General features: G+C 36.1%; 2 protein-coding genes across 4 annotated transcripts in view; one reads left to right on the top strand and one right to left on the bottom strand.

Moving 5' to 3' along the window:
* Positions 1–1,801, top strand: part of l(2)k09848 (lethal (2) k09848) — a 21,611-nt gene extending 19,810 nt beyond the window's left edge. For all 3 annotated transcript variants that reach the window (XM_070113829.1, XM_070113830.1, XM_070113831.1), the window contains exons 4-7: positions 426–527; positions 721–818; positions 1,252–1,459; positions 1,553–1,801. In XM_070113829.1, the coding sequence (XP_069969930.1) occupies positions 426–527; positions 721–818; positions 1,252–1,459; positions 1,553–1,747 (603 nt within the window). In that variant the 3' untranslated portion in view covers positions 1,748–1,801. The remainder of the gene's footprint in view (positions 1–425; positions 528–720; positions 819–1,251; positions 1,460–1,552) is intronic.
* A 3,424-nt stretch (positions 1,802–5,225) lies between these two features.
* On the bottom strand, positions 5,226–19,859 carry LOC113817779 (protein phosphatase inhibitor 2). The gene is made up of 4 exons (XM_027369875.2): positions 19,756–19,859; positions 10,576–10,743; positions 8,686–8,777; positions 5,226–8,237 (listed from the first exon to the last, which is right to left on the bottom strand). Exons 1-4 carry the CDS (start codon positions 19,836–19,838, stop codon positions 7,981–7,983), a joined length of 600 nt encoding a protein of 199 aa, XP_027225676.1. The 5' UTR covers positions 19,839–19,859; the 3' UTR covers positions 5,226–7,980.
* Positions 19,860–20,000: the final 141 nt, after the last annotated feature.

Genomic DNA, 20,000 nt, shown 5'->3' with positions numbered 1-20,000 from the left:
TTGACTGTGAATATTTTTAGGGTAAACCTTATTTGATTGTATAAATATATAGATAATAAGATTAGATAAATTTAGATAAACAAGGGATTCAAAATTACTATTTCCTATAATTGTAAAGATTCATGATCAAATTTTATTAAATTAAGCACACTTTTACTTAGACTTTACAATGTCTACAATTTTCATAGACATTGTTATTAGTGTTTCATTATATTAATTTGATCCCTGAGCTTAGACGCAGTTTTGTTGTAGAAATATTCATGCGTGGAATATATTTCTCTTATTGCTTCACACACATATTAAGCACAAGCTTTAGAGAATATGTAGATATGTTTTACTTTATTCAGAAGATTTATTGATCTGTGATTTGTCAATGGAGGTGGATATTCACCTTGGCTGTACCTTATTAAATGAACCTGTTACAGATAAAGCCAGATATGGTACAGCTAAGAGTTCCTGTATGGGTGTCTGACATGACTTTCCTGAAGGAGCCGAACTGCATTGCTCTTGCTACACGGCATTGTCATGTAAGTCAATCCCATTTCTGCCCTTTTCTTTATCCAGAAGTTATTGTTTCTTCTTAATAGTTGCATTATCCGGTATTTCCTTTCCAGAGGCTAAAGGGGATGTTTTATATAGTTGTAGCTTTATCGTGCCTTCATGTTTGCAGAAGAACTGCAAGAAAACGTTTGAGGGTGACATTTTGATTTTCATACACAGGTGCGAATGTACGACCACAAAAGGCAGAGGCGACCTGTTGTTAACTTTGAGTGGGAAGAATCTCCGTTCACTTCCATCACTTCTGTAGCTGATAAAAGGTTTGCTTTGGGTTTTCATTTTAGTGGAGCTATGTGGTTTAGTTCTGCTCAAAGATTGAGTGAGTTTAAGTCCTTGTCTAGAAGGAGAGTTAGACGTCTTTGTTGATGAAGTATCAAGTTTTGCCACAATAGGCTTTACTGTTATCAAGACTGCTTTAGGTTTCTGCTATCAGTATGGTATACTGTTGGTGTTCTTATTGAAAATTTATTATTATTATTATTATTATTATTATTATTATTATTATTGTCAGTAAGTTTATTGCCTTTTGTCATATCTATAAATATGATTTTAAGATATTTTTTGAAGAGTTATCCTTGTCTGCACAAGTATACCCTAAGGAAGCAATGTAGAAAAAAAGCTACGTATGATTATGTGTTTTTCTTTTCTTCCCGTTGTTGTCTTGTTTACAAGTTCTTGTATTTTGAATTCCAGCCAAGTGGTTGTTGGAACAGCTCATGGCAGGATGGGTTGCTTTGATCTGCGAATGAACAAGCCAGAACATCCTGTGCGAATATTTAAAAGCTTTGCAGGCGCAGTTCGAGATATTGTTGTTCACCCGCATCTGCCACTGGTCTTCTCAGTCGCCCTCGATCGATTCCTACGAGTGCACCATCTTGAGACCGGAAAACTCATACACAAGGTAGTATTACATTGGGTGTATGCTAGATTATGGTCATGATTAATAACCTCTTATCATTTGCAACATTCATCTTATACGCTGTACCTTCTCCAGGAATATTTGAAGTCGCGGTTAAATTGTGTGCTCGTACGGGATGACTTTGAGGAAGGCGACTTACTCCCGACGAGAGGAAAACCCAAGAGGAAATGGATGGAGAGAAAAATGGAGATGGAAGAGGAAATGGGTTACGATTCATCGGAGGAGTCCTGTGAAAAAGTTAGGAAGATTGAAGACGATGAAGTATGGTAGGCTTTTTGGTGTGGATGTGATGACAAATTTTCATAATAAATGATAGATTTTCTTGCAGAGTTTTTTCTTATACACATATTTCCATAATGTCATTGAGATATCTATGTAATAGCATTTTATATATTTGTTTATTTATATATTTTTAACTTTTTTTTCCACCTTACATACAGCAATTATAGAGCTTTTTAGAGACAGAGTATTTTAGCAACTTTATTTTCTGGCAGATTATATTAAAATCTAAGGTGAAAATGTGTATTTTTTCTGGTAATTCGGAATCGGCACTTATGCTCAAAAAGACAATAAGGATAATTCACTGAAACGTCACCTGTTAACCCCATACATGCTACTGGAGTTGGTATCTATGAACATGTGATGACTACTGTGATTTTAGTTTATTCATTGTCTTAACACGCAGATGACTCCACTGGTACTTAGTCACAAAGCAACCAGTTGTAAGTCCTACGTGTCTCAGCATTTATCCTTTTCTTTGATTTTGAGAAATGATTTTACTTTATATTTTATTCTCAGTAGTAATATTTTTAACACAGTAATTATTATGTCAATATCAATAATAAAGACATTAGAAAAAAGAATCTAGAAAGCTCAAGGAAGCCGAAATTGTAGAGCTAATTGACTCCTTGGTGGCTGGGGCCTTGTGTTAACACATTTCACAGAACAGAACTACAGTGGACATTGCATGGCCTTGGGTTAATGATGCCTTGACTAATGAGGGCTTCCTCTGTCATTCACTGACTTCTCTTGAATATGTTAAAGTAATTAGGTCAAGTATTGGCAAGATGGAGAAACCAAAGTAGCAATCAGGGGTAAACCCAGAGACTAGGAATAATGGTTGGGGGGGGGGGGGGAGTTATGGGCTTCAGTTATTGGCTATCAATGTCTGGTACATTATCAGGTAGACAGTACATGTTAGCAATGTATTTTTATCCTTTGAAGATGGCTAAAACTTTTGGTAAAGTCATGTGTATATGAGAAGTCATTAGTGTTTGAGATGTTGCGACATGATGAGGCATCAACTTGTTACTGATTTATTCGCCATGAAATGAAAACATGTCAAATGTCAGCAGTTGATTAATACAGAACACTGTAGAGAATGGTTTATAACCTTAGACTTGTTAATGATTCCAGGTTGGAAAAGCATGTACATTATTACACTTTGATATTAATTCTATATTGTCTGGAATTTAAAAATGAGGACTCCAAAATGAGTTGACTTTTCATAAGGTAGTCTTATATAGGCCCATATTGAATGTCAGATCATTGTTCATTGTGACAAATGTAAAAAGGCATGAATGAGAATGAATATTTTCAGTGCAAGAAATATGAATGACTGGTTTTGATTATATCTGTCAGGAATACATCTATTTTTAAAGATAGTTGAAACTGGTCAAATACATCTCTTACACTAAAAATATTCATTCTTATTCATATCTTATTTATGATATTTAATGTTGTTTATTGAATCAAAGCAGCAATAAACATGATTGATGTGAAAAATAACTGGTATGAAAAATTTAATGTATTGCTTTTGAATACACCATATCTGTGAAGTGAATATAACTGGTTCAGGCATTTTTAAGCATTTGTCCATTTATCTACATACCATTATGCATGAATTTTTTTTTTAAGTTTTTACTTGTTTCCCTTTCCTTGCATCTTGACCATGATTAAAACATTGACTTACTGCACATATAGTCTTATATGTGCAATAATCTATGTATAACTATTCCAGTAGTCGGTTCATTGTTTCCTCTATGTTCTGGATACCATACGGTGCAGGTGAAGTGAGATGCTTTGTGCATAAAACAAATGGTCTGTGAATTGTCCTTAAATTGTGCATAAACTTGAAGGGATATTTGTTACTATATACTCTATTTTCAGTTGTGCCATGAATATAGATATTTTATATGTTTTAAGGGGCCAAACTTATTATTAATACCAAACTTCAGTTTGGTATTAATAATAAAACTTCTTTGGAAATTCCAGTAGATATTTGGCATATCAGTGTAAATTTTGTTTTCATTGTTATGCTGTTAGTGTCTCTGGTTGTAGCCTTGAGCAGCACCAGCATAGACTGCCATCATAACAAAGAGAGAGAGATGGGCTAGGCAGTCATCTAGGGTCAGTTGGTAGATACACGTTGCCTTAATTATCAGGTAGTGCCATACCTGTCGTGTCACTCAAGTGTGTCAAAAAGAAATCTAATATATTTTCAAATGGAATTCCACCAATATTGAAAGTTTGTTGGTGAAATGAGCACTTTGGGAGTAAATTTGGCACAAACTAAAACTTTCAATTGATTTGAGGACACAAGATGAAAAGTGCAACCAGACCTCATATGAGCAAAGTGTACTAAATGCCTCAGGGAATGAGCTGAAGTTAAGAGTAACACAGTGTTCCTCAAGACCCCTCAGATCATGAGAGCGTGTTACAAAAACTGGTTAAAACTCATAACACACTGTGGTGGATTTTTTCCCTCAATGTATTCACTTTCTAAATGTTGTGTCTGAATGTTCTCAGATTTAGTTTTTAAGTTTTAAACTCATTTTGGCATAATTAAGTTTTCTTGTTTAAATCAAAACCAAAATGTGCAGAAAACAGGGAGGAGGGAGTGTACTGTCAGCCAATTAACTCAATGCAGTATTTAAAACAAAGCCATGAAACATGCCTGAATTTAAAATGTCAAATTATTATTATATATAGTAAATATATATATATCTATGTGTGCATGTATCAATATATATTTTTTCCTTTTTTCTTCTTCCTTTTTATTTTTCTTTCCTTTCATTTCTTTTTTCCACGTAAAATGAACATACCAGTTATTGTGCAAAAAGCTGCTGGCTTTTCCCAGGCAAAGATACTGAAGCAGCCAGAGAAGTGGACACAAACTAGTACCAAAAAGATTGCATTTCTCACTCACTGTCCACTTCTTGGAAGAAAATGGTTATTGTTGTGCCTTTCAAAATGACACTATATTTTTCTGCATAATCTGGTGTAACATGAAAGTACAAATTCAGAAAAAACACATTTAACAAAATGTAATTTAGTAGTTACTAAGCTATTAGTAAGCTAACCCTTTAATGGTCATAACAAAAAAAATGGTGAACACTTTCTGTTTATAATGTTAATGGATTTTCATGTGGACACACTAAAAGATCAGCACCTGTCTTTAGTGTGGACTCCCCCCCCCCCCATTGTGACTCATCTCATTTCTAATTTAACCTTTACTTTTTTTTTCTTAAGATGGATTGCATATGAATGGGAGGCATCTTATATCAAGTATCAACAGTAATATTTCTTTTCAGTTTCTTGCTTTCACCAAACTTAAATCAAAGAAAAAAATTTACACAGATACATCTGTTTGAGACAAGTAAGTAAGTAATAATGACAAGAAAATAAATGTGCTATACATCAAAGGTCATATAGCACTTGTTTGAGACAAGGGAAGGACACGACCAACTCAACATTTAATTTTATTGCATATGTAAAAATCTGGTTAATTCCTTACAAAACACATCTCCAGACCGTGATTCTGCTATCATCATATAGCACTCGCAGCCCAACCAAATTAATATTTGATAACGTATTGCTAACATAACTACTTCCTTAAGGTACCTACTCATGCAAAAGAGTTTAATGACTTGACTTGGGACTAGAGGCTTTACAAGATACTAAAGCAATACTCACTATTAACAAAACTAATCTCCTTTTGATGGTTTTATCCTGAATCCTTTTTTTTTTTTTCTTTTTTACTTCTGGAACCAATTATCATTTATTTTTGCAATTTTCAACTGAAAAAAATAATTTCTTTTTAAGTTATAAAATAAATAATAAAAATAATATACCGAGATGTTACCGTCTAAACAGCCAGGGAAAATAAGCAATAAGGAGTCTCAGTATGGGATAATAATAAATAGCATTCATAACAATAAACAAAATTCAAAATATTGCATTTCTTAAATAAAAGCAAAATGCAAAGCACACAATGACTTTTTAAAGGCAAACGTCTCACTCCCATGCAGTGCTATCAGCTGTTTCTGAAACTTTTTTTTTTTTTTTTTTTACAAAGTCCATGTCCATACAAATAATAACAATAATAATAATAATAATAATAAAATAGCTATAAATAAATAAAAACAGCCAACTTCTGACTATGGGTACAGGAGGAGAAGCAGCAGCAGCAGCCAAAAAAAAAAAAAAAAAAAAAAAAAAAAAAAAAGTTAACCCTGTAATTATCAACTGTGATTATTAAATAAATTCATACTTGCATCACTTTCACAGTAACACATTCTCAAAATTGTTAATATGAGACTAAACATCCCAAATAAATCATGTAAGACTTCCCTGCAAGTTCTCATTATAGAACAAGAGATCAAGCAAGGTTTGTATAAATATAACTAATTGTATGATCAAGCAACAATACTACAAAATATATTATTACTTCAACTACAGGAATCACTGGCAAAACATTATTAGAAGATGCAAACCATTCTGAATGATGACAGTACAATGGACTGCAAATTTTACGACTCATTACATAATTAAAAGTGAAGCTGCCCAAGGGGTGCCCTCTAGAAACAGAAAGTCAAAATCTTATTCTTACGACTTGCATTTCCACCATAATATAAATTTTATCTAGCAACCTTTTTTGATTCTGAAGAGATACAGATGTGTATCAACAAAAGTATAAGAAACTAATTCTCTAAGTGACTACATATATTCAAAAGTTTTCCACTAACAGATGGTATAGGAATAATCTCAGTATCTAAAGCCAGGTATATTAGAGGGATAATACTGTACAAGAATCTATAGCCAAGGATATTATAGGAATGATAACCAATGTCCAAGACCACGGATGGCTCTCTAGCCCAAACCCCCCAAGTAATCAATTTATTCCATATTCACACAGAACAAAAATCATGGGTTCTTTGCACATTATATAGTACCTAATAGTTGTTGCTGTGAATGACATGCATTGAATCTTCAGTCTTGAAAAAACAAACTTAAACAAACCAATATTCATAAAAAGTCATCATAATAAAACAAAGAACAGACTTTTTAAAATTAACTTGTTAAAACCATACATATAAGTAAAACAACCAATTTTTTTTTTTTTACAATTTTACTTGAATCTGAAGTCGTCATATAATAACAAATGTGTCTTGTTTCTGATTGTCTATTTTCCCTTTTTCTTTTCTGACAAAAAATCATCCCCATTTAGATTTTGTATGTACAAGATAGCCGTGACAAATTGTTTTCTTTCTGTCCCCTGAATTTACTCTGATGTGGATAAAAATGAAAATGACTTGAAAGTGACATTTACTGGATTTGTAAGGGAAGAAACAAAACAAAGATGAGCAAAATATAAGCTAGACCTCATCACAGGAACATTTTTTTCCAACTCATGGCCGGAAAGAACAATAATCATAACCTCAAATAATGAAAAAGGACAACATAACAAGCAGTCCGACATGATTACTTATAAAAAAAAAAAGAAAGAAAATGAGTGCAAAGCAAGGCAAACACAAGTTGCATCCAGCTGGCAGTCTGGGAAGCCTTTGAGTAACTCTACCAGCTGTCTATATCACGACAATCTTTCCTAGATGTTGGATTTTCCTTTTGGCCTTTACTGAAATCCTTGCAAATCTAGTTCATCACAGATGCTCCCCTTGTACCTGAAACTAATATTAACAGGGTCTACCCTATAAATACAAAATTTAGAAATATTTGGCTTTAAACAATGCACACATTCTGTACTAATATAAAAAATACAGACCATGTTCGTACAACTATACTTAAGTGCTGTCTCAACGGATATCATTTATTTACACAAACAAACTTCTTATCAACATACCAAGACAGAGAGACAACACACGAGCACACACTCATTTACAGACTGATTTGTAAACAAGATCAGCACTTATATACATAGTACCACAGTTACACTCGTTCACTCTTACAGTATAATAAATTGTTTAAGCCTTTATAAATCCAATAAATGTATTGCGATATGATGATAACATGTTGAATGATTATGAGTTTGGATGACCTTTTCCACTTCAAAAATTATTATTCCTCTTTCATAATACTTGGGAATGGTGGTGTAAGGAGGTCTCGTGGCTGATGAATGCTAGTGTTAAATCCAACGATTGGCATCTACTGTCAATCAACCAGTACTACAACCGCAACACAGATGGCCTCCATGGCACGAGACCTCAGTCGCCCGATGCCTGTTCCTCTGCCACTGCCATAGCATCGCACTCGCTATTTCCATTTCCTTCTTCTAGTATCTCCTCCATGGTGTCATCCTTCCCTATACTAGCCTCAGCCTCTGGAGAATCCTTCTTATCCTCCTCCTCATCTTCATCCTCATCTTCATCATCGTCATTTTGCATTAACTTCCGTGCAAGTTTGACAGCATAAAATTCATTGTAGTGCTTCTTACGTTTCATTTCAAATAATTTTCTCTTCTCTGTGAATAAAAGTAAAAAGAAATGTAATTATAAATAATCAGCAGAGAATCCTTTAGTAACTCACTTTAAAAAGGTACACACTATACATGTACATTCCCCAGTTACAGAAGGTAAACCCAGCAACTGAAAATCCACAAGACCAAATAAAAACCCAATCAAATATGTTATGCAAGTTAAAATGTCATAGGATCAGACAAGAAGTAAAATAACATGTAGAAATTGAGGGAACTTCAAGCTAATAGTATTTCATGAAGTATTTTATGTAAGGGTATATGAGCATGTAGTTGCCTGTTTAGGTAGGTGATTATTGTCCTTTTAAAGTACAGTATGATGTACATTTACAAGTGATGTATTTTGTATGAAGTGTACCAATGCTCTCATTCAGTCATATATCTTAATCCTTTTTCCTGATCCCCTCCTCCCCACATTTCACATCAAGGACAATACCTCTCTCTTCTGGAGAAATTTCTTCTTCACTCTCCTCCTCTGGTTCGGGTTCAATCAAGGCCTTCGGAAGTTCTGAACCTCCAAGTTGAATTCTAGAACATGAGGAAAGGAAGTTTTAGAATTGATGCAATTGTGATGGACTCATCATACCTAGAAAATCCTTAGATTGGTCAATTTGGAGTATAAACAATGACTGCACATCACACAAATCATCAAAATATTAACACAAATGCTTCTCCACTTCGTGCCATTCTTTATACAATAAAATTACATGAAGGGAGTGTATTTTGTACCTGCCTCCACTTTACAATTACTTTTCTTAATATTTGTAGTGCAGGAAAATCAATAAATGATATTATCTGTTTATTTTGAGGTGTACTATCTCTTTCCTAAACATATCAACAAGAAACAAAAGGCCTTTCTGTATAGAAATGAGATTTATACAGACAGTTTATTTTCTATTATCCAGGTTTGAATAAAATTACAGTATATATATTTTGAAACAGAATTTTGCATCTAAAGGTAAATTCTTACTGCTATCGTCATTAAAATTTACTGCTGTTGATAATTAAGTGCATACTTATCCAGAAATAGGATATAAACAAATAAATAGTTATATAAACAATAGCTATTAAAACACATCAAAGCAAAGCAAAGCTATGGAACTATCTTCAAACCCATCATGACCACCACAAGCAAATCAGATCCATGGAAACCTTCTACTGACTTGAGTAATGAGAGGTTTTACAAGATCCCTGTGAGCCCTTGGTGGCCGGGGCAATGAAATGCTAATACGAAGCCAAATGTACTCAAGTTATCATGAACTCTTGCATAGAATATTGCAGTAACGCATCAATATTAACGCATAAACAACCCATAATCCTGTTCATGGTTAAGTGTGGTTAAGTTCCATCCTCTTTGGCTACTGACCAAATTGAGTGAATTTCAACTGTTCTCAGCAAGAGTTCAAATCTTATTCAATGCCTCTGTGCATTGTTTCATCTTTAAAAATATATAGAGAGAGAGAAAGAAAGAAAAATAATAAATAACAAAATAATGAATAAGTAAAAAACAAAAATAAAAGCAAACATGCACTTCATAACATAGGCAAGTGCCAGGCTTAGACAATTCCTGTGCCATATGAAGAGTGATATTATGAGTGCAACTTGGGTCCTCTCCCCGTGTCCTGTCGTCAAGTCAAAGAGCAGGACAAAATGCAGTAATCTGATGAGAGAGACTGCTAGCCGATTTATTTAGAGGAGAGAAAATACCTGTGGACTTGGCCCTTCTGTATCCTGGCTCAGCCCTGTACAGGGATTATGCTTTGGTCTTGTGAATCTCACAAACAGTAATTCAATGAGTTTTATCTTGAATGTAAATTTCTCATTAAAAACTTTTACAAAGCTTTTTCTTACATTAGCATACCTGCAGGATTCATGTTGAACAAATTATGAATAAAACAACAAAAGGAAGAACAAGAAAACACACAAATATGCCCATATTCATGTTTCCTTGTTCTTCCCTTCATTGTTTTATCTAAAATTTGCAAACCTAAAAAAAAGGAAGTTACCCTACTAAATATTCAACATTATTTAAGCATCTATCTGTTTAGTCTAGTCACATAAATGAAAAGAAAAGAAAAAAAAAAAATCTTATTTTGTTGTATCTAAATCTTAAAACCAGAGCCCTCTTCTTCTAAACTTTCAAGCAAAATCTTCAAAATAGACCTGTCCCCATCACCATTCCTTTCGCATTAGGAATAAGCCAAAATCAGCCCAAAAACAAAACTCTCTATCGGACAACACAGTAGGAACAGAATCTGTAATAAATTTGAGAACAAACCCAAGAGTCGTCCTGCACCATTTTCCACTCAACAGCCAAGGCACTCACTTCTTGGCCAGGAGATCGGCATCCAGGCCATCGTGCTCGTCCCCAGAGTCCCCTTCCTCGTAGTGTGCAAAGGGGGTCTTGGGCTCCTCGATCTTCATGTGTCCGTAATCCTTGTCTTTGGGATGAAGCGTCGCCAGGATGTTCATTTCGTCCCATTTTGTTTCTTTCCTATGAGGGTCAAAGCCGGGAAGAAAAAACATTAATAAGACTATCAAGAATTTTCCAAAGATGACACGGAAGCATTAAGCCCAAAGAACAAATGAAAATACTCTTGCCATAGCATTTACTCTTCTCTCTCTGATCACTATGCCACTCTGTAGATGCTTTACAATTACCTTCACTGATAAAAATAACCAATTCTTCTTCTGAATGAGCTGGTAGTCTCATCAGGCTTTCTTTAATTTTGCAAATGGATTCCATAAACAAAGCATTTATAACCATCTTTGAAAATAAGCTAATCTAAAAAGCTTCCCCAGTAAAATAAAATTACTTCCTAATATAGGGAAAGACTATACTATTGTAAAAGGTGATATTTCACCATCGTCCACATATGAAATATACTATCAACTACATAGCATAAATTAGGAATGCAAGATGCTACAGACTATGCATTCATAAAATGACTTTAAAAATGGCAATTCATGGATACATAAAATCAAAAATAAGATACAGATATACTATACACTTCTTCCTAATGTTTACATCATTTTCATTCAAAGACAATTTTCTGCATGTTTAGGGCTTCCATAACATGCATTATGTTAATCTGTTGAAGAAAATTCTTAAGGCAGATAACATTACAACTCACTATAATCATACACTTTATATGCATACTATGTACATACTTTGTTAATCAACAGCCTTTTCAAGAGAGTTGCGCTCTCAAAAGGCTGAGCCACGATTTTTATAACACTAAATGTACCCACATTATCTGTTTAACTATTTATGGCTAAATAAACTGTTTCAATTTCAATTTCAATTTCAATTTCCCAAGATGCCTCATCCTCTCAACCACCCAAACCAGTCATACCACCCATACTGAACCACCCCCCAAAACCCCATCCTTCCCTACTATCCCTCTCACTCCCTTCTGGATATACAGGTGAAACTTTTATCACAATATCCTTCCCCATACCCCACTGTTCCTATCGAACCCCCAGACACTACTCCTTCACCTATTCCTGATCCTTTGTCTCAACCCCCAGATACCTAATCCCCTATTACTAACATAACTATATATAACATTATCACCTATTATCCCTATTCCTTCCCCAGTCACAGATACAATACAATTCATTTAATCGATCTACCTCCTTAACCTTTCCCATTTATTAATCACTGCTCTACTTCATTTACTTTCCTCCTTTCCCCTTTTCATTACCATACTTTCCTGTTACACCCTCTGATCTTTGATATCTAACACCCTCCCCTCTCCCCGGATTCTTCTCTTACTCTTCAACAACTATCTCTACTCTTCCTTGAACATTTTTCCTATACCTTCTCCAGTGACAGATACACTATAATTCACTCAATCGCCCTCCCCTCCCCTTTGTACTAACTTCTGCTCTAGCTCACTTACTCCCCTATCCCCCTTTTCACTACCTACTATCCTATAATGTTCTTAAACCTTTGACATCTAACACATTTTATCATAATCTTTAACTCTCCTTTGCCCTTTCTGATGCAATACTTTACCATAGTGCTATATGACCTCTGATGTCTAGCACATTTATTTTCAAACATTAAACATTAAACATTAAACATTATACACCCTGCAAATATTGTTCAACTTACTCTCTGATTATAATAATACAAAACAAGTATGCTTTTAACCCAATGATGTCAAGAGTCTGTGTATAAACACACCATCAACTGTGCCTTTGTTTATCTATTCTATTTACACATAGATGGCTTCATAGGGGATTGTTGTGGTGTTGAGACAACGTGCACATGGGGGGCTTGGAAAGTATCTCTGTGCATGGGTTTGAATCTGGCTCAAGGTCAGGCATTTGGAAGGAAAATTTACCAAGAATAACTCTCTCTTACTGCAACATCCAACAGCTTTGAAAAGAAGGCACCATCTTAGCCCTTGCATACGAGTCTGTTACATAAAATTGGATCCCAAAAATAATGGTCTAACACTTAGTTAATCCCTCAGCTACCATGCCTCACCTGTCTACCCCATTCTTATAATTATTATTATTGACAATAAAGCAAGAGTAATAATTATATCAATAATACAGAGAAATAATGTAGAGGAAATCCTGCATGAGCTTGTTAACAAGCGCCTTCTTAAGGACATGCCAAGTCAATGACATGGCCTCCCCATCACCCGACACTCAGCAAAAATGCCGAGCTCCTCAGCAAATTTTTTTTTCCATAATGAGACGATCCCATTACCAGCTCCTCAAGATATTTTTTTTCCTAACAAGGCATGCACATCACCCAGATCCAATGGACTAAAAGAATTAGAAAAAAGAAAGAAAAAAAGGAATGGGGGAAATGAGTGAGGTCACTAGTGCCTACTAATTTACCTCTTTGGAGGCTGAGCATCTGTGGAGCCATCCGAGCAAAACGAAACTCAAAAAAACTACAGTGGACAAAACATGACCCCATGGCCAATACATCAATAGAGACCGGCATATTTTAAAATCAGCAAAGTTACCAAAATGGAACTAAGGCATAAAACACTCATTTTTATTCTAGAAAATGTTATACCAAAACATGGTAAAATTCTAATAATTCATTTTCAGATTGTTTAATAAAAACTGCAGCCTTTTGACATATAATTTACAAAAGTAATACCTTATTTTTCTGCTAGTTTTGAGTCTTGCTAAGATGTAATTATGAATAAACTTCCTATTGTCACCTTCAGTCACCAATCACTATCAAGCAAGACATCATGGTACGAATACTAATACTACTAACAATAATGATCATTAATTAATAAAAATAAAAATCATTAATCATCAACAATAACACCCACTATAATCTAATAATAATCATCATCATTATTATTTTTTCCTAATAACAAAAACAATAATTACCATCTATAATAAAAATAATAATCACCATCTAAATAACAAAGATTATTATCATTAGTAGTAGTAGTAGTAGTAGTAGTAGTAGTAGTAGTAGTAGTAGTAGTAGTAGTAGTAGTAGTAGTAGTAGTAGTAGTAGTAGTAGTAGTAGTAGTAGTAGTAGTAGTAGTAGTAGTAGTAGTAGTAGTAGTAGTAGTAGTAGTAGTAGTAGTAGTAGTAGTAGTAGTAGTAGTAGTAGTAGTAGTAGTAGTAGTAGTAGTAGTAGTAGTAGTAGTAGTAGTAGTAGTAGTAGTAGTAGTAGTATAGACATCTAACATTAATAAAAACAGGGGCAAGGAATACTCCTACTATTTCTAATAATGATCATTGATAGTTGAAGCACCAGTAACAGCACTAGAATTTGTATTAACATAGTAGTAGTAGAGGCAGTGGTATGAATAATTAACAATAATATAAAAAACTAAAAATCAATAATCAAAAATCATAATGACAATACTAATAAAAATAACAGTAATAATAATCATAATAATAATCATGATGATGATGATGATGATGATGATGGTAACAACAATAAACTAATCAATGTTTGAAAATATATGTGCTAGACATCAAAGGTCATGTAGCACTATGGTAAAGTACTGCATCAAAAAGGGCAAAGGAGAGTTAAAGATTATGATAAAATGTGTTAGATGTCAAAGGTTTAAGAACATTATAGGATCGTAGGTAGTGAAAAGGGGGAATAGGGGAGCAAGTGAATTAGAGCAGAAATTAGTATAAAGGGGAGGAGAGGACGATTTAGTGAATTACACTGTATCTGTCACTAGGGAAGGTATAGGAAAATTGTTCAAGAAAGAATAGAGATAGTTGTTGAAGAATAGAGATAGTTGTTGAAGAATAAGAGAAGAATCCGGGGAGAGGGGAGGGTGTTAGATATCAAAGATTAGAGTGTGTTGTAGGAGTATGGTAATGAAAAGGGAAAGAAGGGAAGTAAATGAAGTAGAGTAGTGATTAATAGGTGGGAAAGGGGGTAGAGCACCCAAGTGAATTGCAGTGTATCTGTGACTGGGGAAGGAGTAGGGACATTGATCTAGGAAAACAGAAGGTTGCTGTTGGATAAGTAGGAGAAGAATCTAGGGGTTGAGAAAGGGAGACTGGGGAAGGTGGTGAAGCATCAGGAAAAATGTCTGGAGAGGAGGGGTCTGAAGAAGGACACTGTTGTGATAAAGGGGATTCATGAGAGTATTCAAGTGGAAGTGATAGAGAGGGCGGGGTATGTTGAGAGGGTGTAGGAGGAAGGGGGGTGGAGGGAACTTGGGGAGGAGGAGGATGAATATTTGCAAATAATATAAATGTAGCAGGAGTTGGCACAGAGGGATTGGGGGGTGGATGAGGGAGCGGAGTGTTCCCTTGGGTCATCTTTAGGAAGTTTTGGATGTCTTCAAGGGTTTTTGGAGGGCAATTTGGTATAGTCGACTGAGAAACAAAGGTTCTCTTATAAGGAGGAGAAGAGGAGATGGATATCTGAGGAACAGATGAAGAGGAAGGTGTAGGAGAGAATGTAGTAGGCGAGTGTGGAGTGGAACGTTTAGGTTGTCTGGTACAACAACTAAAGTGAGGAGGAGGGGTAGGTATCTGGGAAGTGATAGAGATTGGAGTATCTGGATTTAGGATGGAAAATGGATTTGACTGGTGGATAGGGTGAGTAAGACATAGGTTATAGCTTTTGGGTATAGGGAAAAGATACCTGGGTAGATGCAGAAATATCTTGTGAAGATGGTGGGGGAGTAGAGCGAAGGACTGTTTTGGAATAAGTTGAGAGAGAAAAACCTTGTCGTCATGCTTCCTGTCTAGCCTCATGTAGAGTGAGGCCTAGTATAAATCTGAGGACTGCTACCTCACTGCTACCTCCTACAAAACACAATTGGCACAAGTATGTAACTGAGCAGGGCAATCTGAATAGTCATGACCAGGTTGGGCACACAGAGGGCATCAGGCTGTGGAGTGACAATGTTTGGCTGGGTGGCCAAAACGCCAACATTTTTGACACTGACGAGGAAGGGGTCAATACTGTCGGAAATGATAAGACAATCCACCAATATAAACCTTATGGGGGGAGGTCTTGTCTATGGAAGCTAATCTTGGCCATATTGACGTGGGATTTACTTTGGCTTCTTGGAGGAAGAGTGTAACACTGTACTGCCACTGCATCATATTCACCAAGGCAGGAAAGTATGTAATTTTCACAGTCTGACCAGTCCTTGTTATACATGGGACAAGCATTTGGGGGAATAGAAACAGTTCCAGTACAAGTATTAAGAGATGGATGAGGTTCGGCAGGAATGGGCTTGCCAGTAAGGTCAATTAGGGTAGATAGTGCATGAGCTTGGGATTCAGATATAACTGTGACAAGGCTTGAAAGATCCGAGCGACTGCGAAAGATACCCTTGCCTACTAGTGTCTGGAGGCACTGCTGAAAGAGAAGGGTATTCTCAGAATAGGGGGCTGTGGGGGGAATCACAAAGAATCGATCCCACTTGGCTGGGCCAAAGAGAGTACCCAGAAGATTTGCAGAGGTAGAGGTAGTAGAAGGACGAGGGCGAGAGGAAGATAGGGTGGTGTGGAGTGGAGTAGTTCTGCGAAGGGGATGAAGAGTAGTAACAAGGGAAGAGGGGGTTGGCACTGAAGAGGGTTGTGCAGTAGGGGATGAAGAGGAGAATGTTGGGGATGAGGAAAAGGTATTTTCTAAAAATCATGATAATCATAATAATATTAATAATAAAAATAAAGATAATAGTAATAATTTGAAAATCATGATAATAATAGTTTTTGATAATAATCACAATTGCAAACGATGATAATCATAACACCACCAACAATAATAAATACATTTTCATCTGCAATCTTATTAACTCTCATAGAAATATATTCATGTATCCCAGTATCGTCATGTAAAAAGATTTTGGGATTGATCCATGATACACACAATAACCCTTTGTACATGGATACATATGCTGTAATTATTTTTGTGAATTTTGTTGCACATAGAAAGCTCGACAAGCACTAAGCCACCGAGGAATTAATTAGTGGGCCCTACTCTCCCCATTCATTGAATTTTTGGTGAAACTTATTTTTTCTAATGCTATTGATACCATTAGCATCATTAATGACATTATGATTATCATGGTTATTAAAATCTTCACAGCGATAACAATTAAAGAAGAATCTTTCCCAAAATCAGGGAAAAGGGTAAAGAGGTGAGATAAGTAGGGCAAGTATGCAACACCGATTGGGTACTTGTTGAGCAATCAATGCGGAAACACAATTAACTCACTGTGGCCAGGAAAATGTTGTGTTCATCGTAATATTGTTTTGTGAAATGTCTCTGCATAGAGATGGATAAAAATAAAAATGTAGTATTGTTTTGGCAAAGGTAACCTGAGTCCACATTTCTTTCTGTAGGTATAAGAAATAACCTGCAGACATGAACAGTAATGCATAAATAAAAGAAAAAGATAGTGGAAAGAGCCGCTCTCTGCCTAAGTCCGCTCAGTGCTCCCGAGTTTCAGCTATTATCTTGCCGTGCATACTGAGGTGAAGACAATGTTTTCTGGGGGGTGTTGGAGGGCAGAGCTCCCCATCAACCCTTCCACTGGGCACGCTCAGTCACAGCAACTTTGACTGATGAATATATTTTTTGACATGAACTTGGGGACTCAGTCAGTGGCGAGTTCGACCATACTGTAAAGAATTAGCCTAAATCCAAAATAAGATAACAAATATTTTCATGTATCAAGGAAAACAGTAAACAGGTGAGGTAAGTAGTTCTCATAATTGGCTCATTGGTGACTTGGCATTTGTAAAGCAATCTAGGCGTATAAACAAATAATAAATTAAAATCACAGAGGGCATGACGTGAACACACAAGCCAACCCCAGTGGCATCAGGTTAATATACTCAATAAGCTAAACTCACAGGCTTGGAGGTCAGGAGTTCTCTTAGAGAAAAGAAAAGAAGAGAATAAAAAAGGAAGGGAAAGAAAAAAGAAGAGATGAAAAAAGGAAAGGGAAAAAAAAATAAAAGAGAAGAGAAGAGAATAAAAGAAAAGAAAAAGGAAAGTAAGGAAAAGGAAAAGAAAAAGTAGAGAAGAAAAGAAAAAAAAAGGAAAGGAAAAGAAAAGGAAAAAGTAGAGAAGAGAAGAAAGAGGAAAAAAGAAAAGAAGAGAAAAAGAAAATAGAAGCTGGGAATTTCATTTCTGAAAAGGTCGTCTTCCACCCAACTGGCCCAGAGAACAAGCTTAATTCCGAGTTATTAGCCATCAGCATTTGTACTATGATACTAATGTAGGAGATTAAAAGAGAACACAAATAAACCGCATCATACACACATACACACAAAAAAAGAGCACATTAACAAAAGAACAGAAAATTTGCTTCTCAGGTATGCAGGCAATTTTTCCCTATCTTTGCCATATGCTTTTTTTATGCATGTGTGTCCATAATAACACACACTGAGTACAGTCAGTGCCTCCATTCCCGCTCCAGCATGTGTGCTCAAGCCTCCACTCGTGTGTTATGACTGAAAAGGGCTTGCAGACCTTGCTGGCTCTTTATCGTCAAATATGGAACAAGTCCATATCTCTTTCCGTAATTAGAAAATTAATAATTTGGGGGGAGGTTTGATGGCCTTTGCTAGAGCACAGAAGCTGCTGCAAAACCCAGTGCAGTCTTTACTTAGTGATTACTTATCTATATAAAACAGTCAATTCATTTGTTCAGAAACGGATAACATAGAGCAACACCTTTGTCTCCATGCTTGGTCCTTTGGCAAAGAACAACCTTCGCCACACGTCTATAGCATAACAGAGCATAGAAAGTTTTTTTTATTTGACATAAATCACCAAAGGAGGCCTGTAATTTACACTGTACTAACATATATGAGGGGAAAGATTTTTCTGTCTTTGCCGAAGTGTAAAGTATCAGCCACTTTTTCATCAATTTTGATAATCTTTTCTTTTTTTGTAGACTGTCACATGTACCTAATTGCATTATTTCACCTATTCTCTACACCATAACTCCCTTTTTTTTTATTATCTTCTTACAATGTTACTTTGGATATCTATTTCTGAGCAAAGCCGAGCCATTTAGCCCAGGCCAACCATAGTTTCATCTCAAGCATTCTTCTAGAGAATTAAATAGGTTACAATCATTCCTTCCCATCAAAGCATAAAATTCCACATACATTAAAATACCGACATCTTAGCTTTACCTTTAATACCCTTTTTCTCGACCAACATGACCAATTATATCCCAGCTTCTCAGTTTACTAATTCTCCCTATCTAATCCCCTATTTCCCAAAAAAACAAATCACAAACCGACTTAGCCGAGGATGCGTCAATCCCACCCAACATTTGGTGTGCATGCAATTCCCTTTCCGGGAAAAGTGACTTTGTCCTCCAGTGTCATTGCGAAATACCCTCAATGGCCTAAAATGGATGAGAGTGAAAGTTATCCTCATCTTTAGATTAAATCTAGTCCCTAAAGAAGTTGCCACTCAAACGTTCAAAATCCTTACTCTTCGACTCCTGTACCGTATTAAATTCACACTCACACAGATAAATCCCCTTGAAATACAAAAAAAACAAAATATAACATACCAATTACCAAAAAATACCCCTCTGATATACCATTACCAAAATACCACAAATAAACAAAAAAGCCTCTCTAAACATACCAACACCAGCCAAAGAGACCGCTCTGAAAATGCCCAAAATACCCAAAATCCTAAAAAAAAAGCCCTTATGAGGAATCCGGCTTGAACTCAGTGGACCTCTGAACATGACTCATAACCAGCTCAAAAACCCTAAAATAAGCCTCCACCTTTGCAAGCCAACCCCTGGTATGTCAGGAAGAACCAAAAATAGATAAATACAGAAGAATAGAGACGAAAATAGAAAGGAAAGGAAGAAAAAAACACACCCAAACCCGACGAAATTTCTCCTCGCAAGGGGGACGTTGGAGGTCTTCAGCACCCCAACCTCTCTCCCTCATTTTCCTCCCTCATTTCAACCCCAACGCCCTCCCCTCCTCGGCCCAAAGGGAGGACCAACCCCTCACCAACCCCTCACGAGGACCTACTCACTCTCTCTGTCTCTCATTGCCCTCAAAACTAGAAGAGTTCTTGAGTATCCCCTTCCTGGGTTGCTTGCTCAGGTTGTCGGCCATCTCACTGGTGAGGGACCGGGGGGGGGGAGGGGGCAGGGGGACGGCGGACGGGAAGAGGGAGGAGGAGGAGGAGGGGATAACAGGTAGATAGGGATTTGGAAAGAGGGAGGGAGGGGGAGGGAGAGAGGAAGGGAGGGAGGGAGAGAGAGAGAGAAAGAGAGA

The sequence above is a fragment of the Penaeus vannamei genome, chromosome 35 (assembly GCF_042767895.1).
Source record: "Penaeus vannamei isolate JL-2024 chromosome 35, ASM4276789v1, whole genome shotgun sequence".
NCBI classification, from domain to species: Eukaryota; Metazoa; Arthropoda; class Malacostraca; order Decapoda; family Penaeidae; genus Penaeus; species Penaeus vannamei.
This window is presented reverse-complemented; position numbering and strand designations above follow the sequence as displayed.

What these genes read in the sequence shown, in the direction of transcription:
- LOC113817779 (XM_027369875.2), bottom strand. Translation starts at nt 19,838, where the DNA reads ATGGCCGACAACCTGAGCAAGCAACCCAGGAAGGGGATACTCAAGAAC. An exon ending in GGCAATGAGAGACAGAGAGA is followed by an intron (nt 10,744 to 19,755) that starts GTGAGTAGGTCC and finishes TGACCCTCATAG; the next exon opens with GAAAGAAACAAAATGGGACG. An exon ending in AATTTCTCCAGAAGAGAGAG is followed by an intron (nt 8,238 to 8,685) that starts GTATTGTCCTTG and finishes TTTTATTCACAG; the next exon opens with AGAAGAGAAAATTATTTGAA.